The sequence below is a fragment of the Gobio gobio genome, assembly GCF_949357685.1.
Source record: "Gobio gobio genome assembly, chromosome: 19".
In the NCBI taxonomy this organism is placed as follows: domain Eukaryota; kingdom Metazoa; phylum Chordata; class Actinopteri; order Cypriniformes; family Gobionidae; genus Gobio; species Gobio gobio.
In genome coordinates this window covers 2,785,692-2,798,191 of record NC_137112.1, presented here as the reverse complement: position 1 = coordinate 2,798,191, position 12,500 = coordinate 2,785,692, and the positions used below count along the sequence as shown (strand labels likewise).

General features: G+C 45.5%; 1 protein-coding gene across 1 annotated transcript in view; it reads right to left on the bottom strand.

Moving 5' to 3' along the window:
- sos1 (son of sevenless homolog 1) overlaps window positions 1–12,500 on the bottom strand; it is a gene marked incomplete at its 5' end in the record, with an annotated part of 100,174 nt that overhangs the window by 17,287 nt on the left and 70,387 nt on the right. The window contains 4 exons of the mRNA XM_079844438.1: window positions 2,587–2,759; window positions 2,855–2,972; window positions 3,277–3,439; window positions 6,064–6,183. Coding sequence (XP_079700564.1) covers window positions 2,587–2,759; window positions 2,855–2,972; window positions 3,277–3,439; window positions 6,064–6,183 — 574 coding nt within the window. The remainder of the gene's footprint in view (window positions 1–2,586; window positions 2,760–2,854; window positions 2,973–3,276; window positions 3,440–6,063; window positions 6,184–12,500) is intronic.

The following is a 12,500-nucleotide window of genomic DNA, read 5'->3' as shown; positions in this document are numbered from 1 at the left end:
TTTTGATCAATGTAATGCGTCCCTGATGAATAAAAGTATACAGTTCTTTAACCCTCTGGGTCTCTTGGTTTAGGGCTTGTGTTGGTCGTCTTCAAGTGTCCGGACACCTACACATTAATCTTCCTCCACTCCAGTGAAACCAATGCAATTTATTTTTCGTCAATAATATTTCTTCTTTTTAATTTTTAATTTTGAGATGATTTGATGGTATTTTTTAATATTTATGCAATAATTACGGTCTATTTTTGCCATTGAAAATTATACACAATATTTTTTTTAATTATTGCAGTATTTCAGGTTAAAATAGAGACTAGGCCTTCAAAATATATATATTTTTGAAGGCAGATTAGCGCCTCTTTTGGAATTATTTAAGAAATCATGCAACCATGTGTGTAACCACTAGAGGTCTCTATGAATTCCCTAGCTCTCTTTTGAACATATTTAATTTTTTTTTTTAATGGATTTGAATATATATTTTAAAAAATCTCAAAGACTAATTATTATAAAGTTTTAGATATTTGTTTGTTTGTTAGAAATATAGATTTTTTTCTGTGAATTTGTGTTTTTGCAGATTTCTCATTCAGTTCCTATGGTGGTCATTTTTGACCGAAGAACACAAGTGGGAGTATTTTTTTTCCGAATTTGACCATTCAGCATGCACGAATCATGCCCTCAATTTTGTGTGTGTGTTTACATCCCTAATGCTAGAAAAGTCACCAAGTTTCATATAATTCTGATGAAGCTGTGATTTTTAAAAATTCCAAATGTGTTTCATTGGTTCAGTTTTTCATGTGTGTATAAGTGTGCGTGTCTGTATAAGTGTGCGTGTGTGTGTGTGTGTGTGTGTATGTGCGTGTGTGTGTGTGTGTGTGTGTATGTGCGTGTGTGTGTGTGTATAAGTGTGCGTGTGTGTGTGTGTATAAGTGTGCGTGTGTGTGTGTGTGTGTGTATAAGTGTGCGTGTGTGTGTGTGTATAAGTGTGCGTGTGTGTGTGTGTATAAGTGTGCGTGTGTGTATAAGTGTGCGTGTGTGCGTGTCTGTATAAGTGTGCGTGTGTGTGTGTGTGTGTGTATGTGCGTGTGTATAAGTGTGCGTGTGTGTGTGTGTATAAGTGTGCGTGTGTGTGTGTGTATAAGTGTGCGTGTGTGTGTGTGTATAAGTGTGTGTGTGTGTATAAGTGTGTGTGTGAATAAGTGTGCGTGTGTGTGTGTATATAAGTGTGCGTGTGTGTGTGTGTGTGTATAAGTGTGTGTGTGTGTGTGTGTATAAGTGTGTGTGTGTGTGTGTGTGTGTATAAGTGTGTGTGTGTGTGTGTGTGTGTGTGTGTGTATAAGTGTGCGTGTGTGTGTGTGAGTGGATGTGTCAATATCACACTCTTGATGTTTTAGAGTGTCACCTCTTCACTGCTGTGTACTTTTTTTCAGCATCGTGGCCGATTTGTAGATTGTACACACACATATTTGGTGAATTTTTGTGTTTTTGCCGATTTCCCATTCATTTCCTATGGTCAGTCATTTATGACCGAAGACAATGAACGATACTTTTTTTTCCGACCAATTAGCATGCTCGAATCATGACCCCAATTTCTTTGTGTGTTTACAGTCCTAATGCTAGAAAAGTCACCAAGTTTCATATCATTCCGATGAAGCTGTGATTTTTAACATTTCAAAACAGAACATTTTCCAGTCAGAAATGACTGAAGAGCACCAGAGGGTTAAAGGATTAGTTCACTTTTAAATAAACTTTCGCTGATAATTTACTCACCCTCATGTCATCCAAGATGTCCATGTCTTTCTTTCTGCAGTCGAAAAGAAATTAAGGTTTTGGATGAAAACAGTCCAGGGTTTTTCTCCATATAATGGACTTCAATGGGCTCCAAACGGTTCAAATGACAGTTTCAGAGCAGCTTCAAAGGGCTTTAAACGACACCAGATGATGAATAAGGGTCTGATCTAGACAAACCATCAGTTTCTGAGAGAAACCCAGCAGTATTTATGATATTATTTTACCTCTTATCAGACGAATATGATCATCTCTGAGCTCAGACATAACTTCCGACAAGTGAGGTCAAATTCGATCATGGTCATAGATGTATACGTAGATGCCTCATTAGCGACTGCACGGATCTGTAGAATGAGGCATCTACTATCAATATATCTATGACCATGATCTAATTTGACCTTTCTTGTCGGAAGTTATGGCGGAGCTCAGAGATGATCACGCTCGTCTGATAAGAGGTAAAATAATATCATAAATACTGCTGGGTTTCTCTCAGAAACTGATGGTTTGTCTAGATCAGACCCTTATTCATCATCTGGTGTCGTTTAAAGCCCTTTGAAGCTGCACTGAAACTGTCATTTGAACCGTTTGGAGCCCATTGAAGTCCATTATATGGAGAAAAACCCTGGACTGTTTTCATCCAAAACCTTCATTTCTTTTCAACTGCAGAAAGAAAGACATGGACATCTTGGATGACATGGGGGAGAGTAAATTATCAGCTAAAGTTTATTAAAAAGTGAACTAATCCTTTAAGAGACAAAAATAATCCCGGCCCTGTGATATGATCAATAATGCAGTGTTTCTGACCCGGATGTCGCTCTCCACTCGTAAGCAGTACGGCTGGTTCTGGTACTGCTGGATTTCTCCGGTGATTTCCGCCACTTTCCGCCGTTTGCTGAAGTTGATCAGCTCTTTACCGTGTCTCTTCAGGAAGTCCGGATTCCCTTCCTCAGTTTTTAAGATATTTGTTAAATAAATCCCTAAAAGGAGCAGATCAGATGTGCATCAAACACACGGCCTCATCTCAGACAGTGTGTGTGTGTGTGTGTGTGTGTGTGGAGGAGGCAGAACGTACCGAAGAAGGGCACACAGGGGGGGTTGATGGACCTGAGTTTAGCCAGATATTTCTTATAATGATCTTCACTGAGCTCATGAGCTTCCTCCAGGATCTTCCTCTGTCTGCTCGGGATTTGCTGGAATACAATCACATGCAGGATGAGCTAAAACTAGAGCAGGATTTCAGCCAGTAACTCTGTTTACTTCCTGTCTGTATGAAGCCCCTCCTTCTGAAAGCACACTGTGCCCTGATTGGTCGGCTGGAGCAGTGTGTTGTGATTGGTGTTTGGGAAATGTCCCGCCCCTTACCATAACCGGCAGTTTCAACACACGACTAACTAACTCAACCAGGCCCCGCCCCTTTATTATGCGCATTAATTATTATAATGAGGAATATTGTAATTTTCATTACACACTAAAGACATGAGCGTGACCTCTGACCTCGAAGGTGTGGTCGAGTCTGTATACGGGCGATGAGTTCATGGCGCTGACGACCTCCAGAACGCCGTTGAAGTTGTTGAGCTCCTGAAACACCTGCAGGATCTCGATGATCCGCGCGATAACGGCCACTCGCTCCTCCACATTCTCCGTCTCTACAATACACCTGAGAGACATGACAAACTGTCAGAAACACACAATCACTCACACACAATCACTCACACACACACTCGCTATCACACACACTCACTCACACACACACACACACTCACTCACACACTCACACACTCACTCACTCACACACTCGCTCTCACACTCGCTCTCACACTCGCTCTCACACTCGCTCTCACACTCGCTCTCACACTCGCTCTCACACTCGCTCTCACACTCGCTCTCACACTCGCTCTCACACTCGCTCACACACTCGCTCACACACTCGCTCACACACTCACTCTCACACACACTCACACACACACTCACTCTCACACACACTCACACACACTCACTCTCACACACACTCACTCTCACACACACTCACTCTCACACACACTCACTCTCACACACACTCACTCTCACACACACTCACTCTCACACGCTCACGCACTCGCTCTCACACTCACTCTCACACTCACTCTCTCACTCTCACACTCACTCTCACACTCACACTCGCTCACACTCGCTCTCACACTCACTCTCACACTCACTCTCTCACTCTCACACTCACTCTCACACTCACTCTCACACTCTCGTTCTCACACACACTCTCACACTCACTCGCTCTCACACTCACTCTCACACTCACTCTCACACTCACTCTCACACTCACTCTCACACTCACTCTCACACTCACTCTCACACTCACTCTCACACTCACTCACACACTCGCTCTCACACTCGCTCTCACACTCGCTCTCACACTCACTCTCACACTCACTCTCACACTCACTCTCACACTCACTCTCACACTCACTCACACACTCGCTCTCACACTCGCTCTCACACTCGCTCTCACTCTCACACTCACTCTCACACTCACTCTCACACTCACTCTCACACTCACTCTCACACTCACTCTCACACTCGCTCTCACACTCGCTCTCACTCTCACACTCACTCTCACACTCGCTCTCACACTCGCTCTCACACTCGCTCTCACACTCGCTCTCACACTCGCTCTCACTCTCACACTCACTCTCACACTCACTCTCACACTCGCTCTCACACTCGCTCTCACTCTCACACTAACTCTCACACTCACTCTCACTCTCGCTCTCACTCTCACACTAACTCTCACACTCACTCTCACACTCGCTCTCACACTCGCTCTCACTCTCACACTCACACTCACTCTCACACTCACTCTCACACTCACTCTCACACTCACTCTCACACTCGCTCTCACACTCGCTCTCACACTCGCTCTCACTCTCACACTCACTCTCACACTCGCTCTCACACTCGCTCTCACACTCGCTCTCACACTCACACTCACTCTCACACTCACTCTCACACTCACTCTCACACTCGCTCTCACACTCGCTCTCACACTCGCTCTCACACTCACTCTCGCTCTCACTCTCACACTAACTCTCACACTCGCTCTCACACTCGCTCTCACTCTCACACTCACACTCACTCTCACACTCACTCTCACACTCACTCTCACACTCACTCTCACACTCACTCTCACACTCGCTCTCACTCTCACACTCTCACACTCACTCTCACACTCACTCTCACACTCACTCTCACACTCGCTCTCACACTCGCTCTCACACTCGCTCTCACACTCGCTCTCACTCTCACACTCACTCTCACACTCACTCTCACACTCACTCTCACACTCGCTCTCACACTCGCTCTCACACTCGCTCTCACACTCACACTCACTCTCACACTCACTCTCACACTCACTCTCACACTCACACTCACTCTGTATTTATAACTAGTATATTTGTAGTTCCAGTCCCTGCATTGTAAGTTAGGCTCGTGAGGAGTGAAGGAAAGTGTTGCTGACTTCGTTCAGACGCAGCATTAGCGAGTCACATGATGGATTTACTGCATCATCATCATCAGTAGAAGATTTTAGAAAACAGGCAGAAAATGATTGAAAATGGTTCGTTGTAGCTTGATGGATAGAATTAAAAGAGTGCATGTAAAGGGATAAGCAAGTTGACATTGTAATTAAGGTAACTCATATTTATACTGTATATAGTTTATATTTTGCTGTTATTGTTATTTATCAGAACTTAACTGAATATTTTTTTCCAGTCTTGCTCAGTTATATTTATGAAGCTTACCACATCTATTAATACTATATAGATTTTTTGTTTTGTTTTTGTTATTTTGTTTTCGTCCAAAGGACATTTTATATCTTAAGTTTATATTTTTATACATTTTATTTATCAGAACTATATTTTTATGCTCCTCTGTTCTGTTGTAACAATAAAACAAACAAGTTTATTTTCAAACGGCATTATCATTTTATATTAGAGAGGCTGAGGGATCATGAATAACTACAAATAAGGGAAATCTGTTTTTAACGTGTTTCTGTATATATATATATAATATAATCTATATCGGCAGATATATCGGAATATCGGATTTTTAAATCACCAAATATTTGTATCGGTATCTACCTCAAAAATCCTTTATCGGTCGGGCTCTAATCTGCATTGTTAAAAGCGCTATATAAATAAGGTTGACTTGACTTGACACACTCACTCACACACACACACACACACACACACACACTCGTCTCTGAACTAAACTCGAGGCAGTGTGTCGTACTTCTCGAACCACAGTGTGAGGTTGGTGGTGTGGCGGATCATCCTCAGCAGGTTTGGGGAGTTGATCTCCTTGTCTTCTTTAGTCCAAACGCTGCCCACCAGCTCCGACGGCTGAACCGCCCTGCAGGAGAAAGGTCAAAGGTCACACACACACACACGTTAATGCCTGAGCGCAAAACCCCCAAAACACACCTCGAACAGCAGCTGCACCTCAAAATCATCATCTAGACACTTTACAACTCACAACATAAATTAATCCAAGATAATAGTTTTGTAAATTAAATATGCAAATGAGGTATAATCTAATAAAATATTCACTCATTTGCATGAAGTCCCAGCACAGAAATAATTTTGACCCATAGTTACACTAGGTCTTAGTCTTGACCTACGACCTAGAGTGTCCTGGTGCCACGTGCACTGATGGACACTCTTATGCCTGAACATGGTGTTCGTTATGGACAAACCGTGACTAGCACAGAAGTCCAATAACTGAACACCGCTCGGGTTCAGATCAGGGGGGCCGTTCCTCCCAATCACGCCCCTCCAGGTGTCACTGTCATTGCCCACGTGGGCGTTGAAGTCCCCCAGTAGAACGACGGAGTCCCCAGTCGGAGCACTCTCCAGCACCCCTCCCAGGGACACCAAGAGGGCCGGGTACTCCGCACTGCCGTTCGGCCCGTAGGCACACACAACAGTGAGAGACCTATCCCCGAGCCGAAGCCGCAGGGAAGCGACCCTCTCGTTCACCGGGGTAAACTCCAACACATGGCAGCAGAGCTGGGGGGCTATAAGCAAACCCACACCAGCCCGCCGTCTCTCACCATAGGCAACTCCGGAGTGGTGAAGAGTCCTTCCTCTCTCGAGAAGTGTGGTTCCAGAGCCCAAGCCGTGCGTAGAGGTCATTCCGACTATCTCTAGTCGGAACCTCTCAACCTCACGCACAAGCTCAGGCTCTTTCCCCGCCAGTGAGGTGACATTCCATGTCCCAAGAGCCAGTTTCCGTGTCCAGGGATCGGGTTGTCTAGGCCCCCGCCTTCGACTGCTGCCCGATCTTCTTTGCACCGGCCCCTTACGGTCCCTCCCGTGAGTGGTGAGCCCACGGGAAGGTGTCCCCACGTCGCTCCTTTGGGCTGAGCCCGGCCGGACCCCGTGGGGGAAGGCCCAGCCACCAGGCGCTTGCATACGAGCCCCAACCCCAGGCCTGGCTCCAGGGTGGGGCCCCGGCTGCGCCGTACCCGGCGACGTCACGGTCCTCCTTTTTTTTTTGTCATCATAAGGGTTTTTTGAACTGCTCTTGTGGTCGTTTCATCTGACCTGCGGCCGTATGTCTTGGACACTCGGGTGAAGAGAGGGGCGGAGCTGTCAACTGATCACCACCTGGTGGTGAGTTGGATCCGATGGCGGGGGAGGAAGCTGGATAGACTCGGTAGACCCAAGCGTACTGTAAGGGTCTGCTGGGAACGTTTGGCCGAGTCTCCTGTCAGAGAGATCTTCAACTCCCACCTCCGGCAGAACTTCGACTGGATCCCGAGGGAGGCTGGAGATATTGAGTCCGAATGGACCATGTTCTCCACCTCCATTGTCAAAGCGGCTGCTCGGAGCTGTGGACGCAAGGTCTCCGGTGCCTGTCGAGGCGGCAATCCCCGAACCCGGTGGTGGACACCGGAAGTAAGGGATGCCGTCAAGCTGAAGAAGGAGTCCTATCGGGCCTGGTTGGCTTGTGGGACTCCTGAGGCAGCTGACATGTACCGGCAGGCTAAGCGGACTGCAGCCCGGGTGGTTGTAGAGGCAAAAACTCGGGCCTGGGAGGAGTTCGGTGAGGCCATGGAAAAGGACTATCGGCTGGCCTCGAAGAGATTCTGGCAAACCGTCCGGCGCCTCAGGAGGGGGAAGCAGTGCCCTACCAACGCTGTTTACAGTGGAGATGGGCGACTGTTGACCTCGACTGGGGATGTTGTCGGACGGTGGAAGGAATACTTCGAGGATCTCCTCAATCCCGCTGTCACGTCTTCCATTGAGGAAGCAGAGGCTGGGGGCTCAGAGGAGGACTCGTCCATCACCCGGGCTGAAGTCACCGAGGTGGTCAAGAAACTCCTCGGTGGCAAGGCACCGGGGGTGGATGAGATCCGCCCTGAGTACCTCAAGTCTCTGGATGTTGTGGGGCTGTCTTGGCTGACACGCCTCTGCAGCATCGCGTGGCGGTCGGGGACAGTGCCTCTGGGATGGCAGACCGGGGTGGTGGTCCCTCTTTTTAAGAAGGGGGACCGGAGGGTGTGTTCCAACTATAGGGGGATCACACTTCTCAGCCTCCCCGGGAAAGTCTATGCCAGGGTACTGGAGAGGAGAATCCGGCCAATAGTGGAACCTCGGATTCAGGAGGAACAGTGTGGTTTTCGTCCGGGTCGTGGTACACTGGACCAGCTCTATACCCTCTACAGGGTGCTGGAGGGTTCATGGGAGTTTGCCCAACCAGTCCACATGTGTTTTGTGGATTTGGAGAAGGCATTCAACTGTGTCCCTCGCGGCATCCTGTGGAGGGTTCTCTGGGAATATGGGGTCCGGGGTCCTTTGCTGAGGGCTGTCCGGTCCCTGTATGACCGAAGCAGGAGTTTGGTCCGCATTGCCGGCAGTAAGTCAGACTTGTTCCCGGTGCATGTTGGACTCCGGTATGGCTGCCCTTTGTCGCCGGTTCTGTTTATAATTTTTATGGACAGAATTTCTAGGCACAGCCAAGGGGCCGGAGGGTGTCAGGTTTGGGGACCACACGGTTTCGTCTCTGCTCTTTGCGGATGACGTTGTCGTGTTGGCCCCTTCTAACCAGGACCTTCGCCATGCACTGGGACGGTTTGCAGCCGAGTGTGAAGCGGCTGGGATGGGGATCAGCACCTCCAAATCCGAGGCCATGGTCCTCAGTCGGAAAAGGGTGGCTTGCCAGGTTGGTGGAGAGTTCCTGCCCCAAGTGGAGGAGTTCAAGTATCTAGGGGTCTTGTTCACGAGTGAGGGGAGGATGGAACGGGAGATTGACAGACGGATCAGTGCAGCTTCTGCAGTAATGCGGTCGATGTACCAGTCTGTCGTGGTGAAGAAAGAGCTAAGCCGTAAGGCGAAGCTCTCGATTTACCGGTCAATCTACGTTCCTACTCTCACCTATGGTCATGAGCTTTGGGTCATGACCGAAAGGACAAGATCCCGGATACAGGCGGCCGAAATGAGTTTTCTCCGCAGGGTGGCTGGGCGCTCCCTTAGAGATAGGGTGAGAAGCTCAGTCACTCGGGAGGAACTCGGAGTAGAGCCGCTGCTCCTCCACATCGAGAGGGGACAGCTGAGGTGGCTCGGGCATCTGTTCCGGATGCCTCCTGATCGCCTTCCCGGGAAGGTGTTTCGGGCATGTCCAACCGGGAGGAGGCCCCAGGGAAGACCGAGGACACGCTGGAGGGACTATGTCTCCCGGCTGGCCTTGGAACGCCTCGGTGTCCCCCCGGAAGAGCTAGAGGAAGTGTCTAGGGAGAGGGAAGTCTGGGCATCTCTGCTTAGACTGCTGCCCCCGCGACCCGGCCCTGGATAAAGCGGAAGAAGATGGATGGATGGATGGAGTTACACTAGGACTTATGTCACACTTTATTCAGCCACAGTTTATGTGGATGAAATTAAAAAGGTAACAAGTCCTTCCCTCACGGGTCATATAACACCTAAACACTGATTTTATAATCTACATGTGTATCTGAATACATTCTGAAGAGATGACCTGAGAACTGACTTTAGGACCCAGCGGATCAGCTCATCCGCTCCATATAGAGCCATAAGGGTCAGGAAATATCATCTGATATTATTATTAATCCACAAGAGGTCGCCAGAGACTCCCAATCTGAGATATTATGAGCTGCATTAACAGGGCTATTCATGAAATTATGAGTGATTTTAAATTCAAGTTGAAAGTGTGAAGATTAAGAATGTGCTTGAATTATATTTTTTATTAATAAAACATAGTAATTTAAAGGTAAATAAAAAAAAGATAAAAATTCCAATAAAAAATAGAAAAAATTAAATGATAAAAGCTTTCTGGACCAAAAAAAGAAGCATAAAAGAAGGTGCTTAAATTATATTATTTATTAATGAAATCTAGTAATTTAAAGGTAAATTATAAAAAAATAAAAAAATAAAGATAATATTTTTTGTAAAGTATTTTGTTTTAAATATTTAAAAATAAATGTAAAGTAAATATAATTTTTTAAAATATTATAAAAATTAAATGCTTTCTGGACCAAAAAAAGAAGTATAACAGAATGTGAAATAATGTGCTTAAATTATATTATTTATGCATTAAAAAGATTCGAAAAAATATTATAAAAAATAAATGATAAAATCTTTCTGGACCAAAAAAGGAGCATAAAAGAATGTGCTTAAATTATATTATTTTTTAAATAAAATCTAGTCATTTAAAGGTAAATCATTTTTTTTTTTAAATAAAGATAGTAAAAAATTGCAAATTATTTTTTTTAAATATTATAAAAATTAAATTATAAAAGCTATCTGGATAAAAAAGGAGTATAAAAGAAAGTGCTTAAATTGATTTAATAAAATCTATTAATTAAAAGGTAAAAAATAAATAATAAAAATTGCATTAAAAGAATTGAAAAAATATTATAAAAAATGAATAATAAATGCTTTCTGGACCAAAAAAAGAAGTATAAAAGAATGTGCTTAAATTGATTTAATAAAATCTAGTCATTTAAAGGTAAATAAAAAAATATCTATATATATAGACGTTTAGTGTGAGGGTATTTCCTGTAACGTTTCCGGTTGGATCAGAAACACAGAGACGACCGTCTGACACAGAGAATTACCCAGAATGCTCTGTTGATCAGGAGCCGAGCGGTTTTGTGTTTTGTGAGTCGGGTGCAGAACGGCCTCATGGGAAACAGAGCTGAGCTGGTGACCTTGGGTACGCCGCTCGCTGCCTGTTCCCACAGAGGTGAAGGGAAGTGTGTGTGTGTGTGTGTGTGTGTCACAGCTGGACTCTATTGTGTTAAACTGCCCCATTTTCTGTGCAGACAGTTGCCAACGGAGCACAAAATAAAAATACAAACAGGAAATCCAGCCTTTTCCCTTATAAAGAAAAACATGAACTCCTGAACGAGCTCAGACTGAAACGAGAGGAGGATTTAAACATCACTCGAGATAGAAAAGAACAGCACAGACGACAGCACCAATAACAGCAGAGAAACGACATCAATGGACTCACAGCGAAGAGTGTGTGTGTGTGTGTGTGTGTGTGTGAGTGTGTCTGAGAGTAAGTGAGTGTGTGTGTGAGTGTTTGAGTATGTGTTCATAAGTGTGTGTGCGAGTGAGTGTGTCTGAGAGTAAGTGAGTGTGTGTGTGAGTGTTTGAGTATGTGTTCATAAGTGTGTGTGCGAGTGAGTGTGTGTGTGAGTGTTTGAGTATGTGTTCATAAGTGTGTGTACGAGTGAGTGTGTCTGAGAGTAAGTGAGTGTGTGTGTGAGTGTTTGAGTATGTGTTCATAAGTGTGTGTGTGTGTGTGTGAGTGTGTCTGAGAGTAAGTGAGTGTGTGTGTGTGTGCGAGTGAGTGTGTCTGAGAGTAAGTGAGTGTGTGTGTGAGTGTTTGAGTATGTGTTCATAAGTGTGAGTGTGTGTGTGTGTGTGTGTGTGTGTGTGTGTGAGTGAGCAAGTGTGTGTGTGTGAGTGAGTGTAAGAGTGAGAGTGAGTGAGTGTGTGTGTGTGTGTGTGCGCGAGTGAGTGTGTCTGAGAGTGAGTGTGTGTGTGTGTGTGTGCGTGCGAGTGAGTGAGTGTGTCTGAGAGTAAGTGAGTGTGTGTGTGAGTGTTTGAGTATGTGTTCATTAGAGTGAGTGTGTGTGTGTGTGTGTGAGTGAGCAAGTGTGTGTGTGTGAGTGAGTGAGTGTAAGAGTGAGAGTGAGTGAGTGTGTGTGTGTGTGTGTGCGCGAGTGAGTGTGTCTGAGAGTGAGTGTGTGTGTGCGAGTGAGTGTGTCTGAGAGTAAGTGAGTGTGTGTGTGTGTTTGAGTATGTGTTCATAAGTGTGAGTGTGTGTGTTTGTGAGTGAGTGAGAGAGTAAGTGAGTGAGTGTATGTGTGTGAGTGTCTGTGAATGTGTGATTAAGTGAGTGTGTGAGAGTGATTGAGAGTGAGTTTGTGTGTGTGTGAGTGAGTGTTTGAGTATGTGTTCATAAGTGTGAGTGTGTTTGTGAGTGAGTGAGCAAGTGTGTGTGAGTGAGTGAGTGTGAGTGTATATGTGTGTGTGCATGAGTGTGTGTGTGTCTGTGAATGTGTGATTAAGTGTGTGTGTGTGTGTGTGTGTGTGTGTGTGTGTGTGTGTGTGTGTGTGAGAGAGTGAGCGAGAGTGAGTGTGTGAGTGTCTGTGAATGTGTGATTAAGTGAGTGTGTGTGTGAGAGTGAGTGAGTGTGA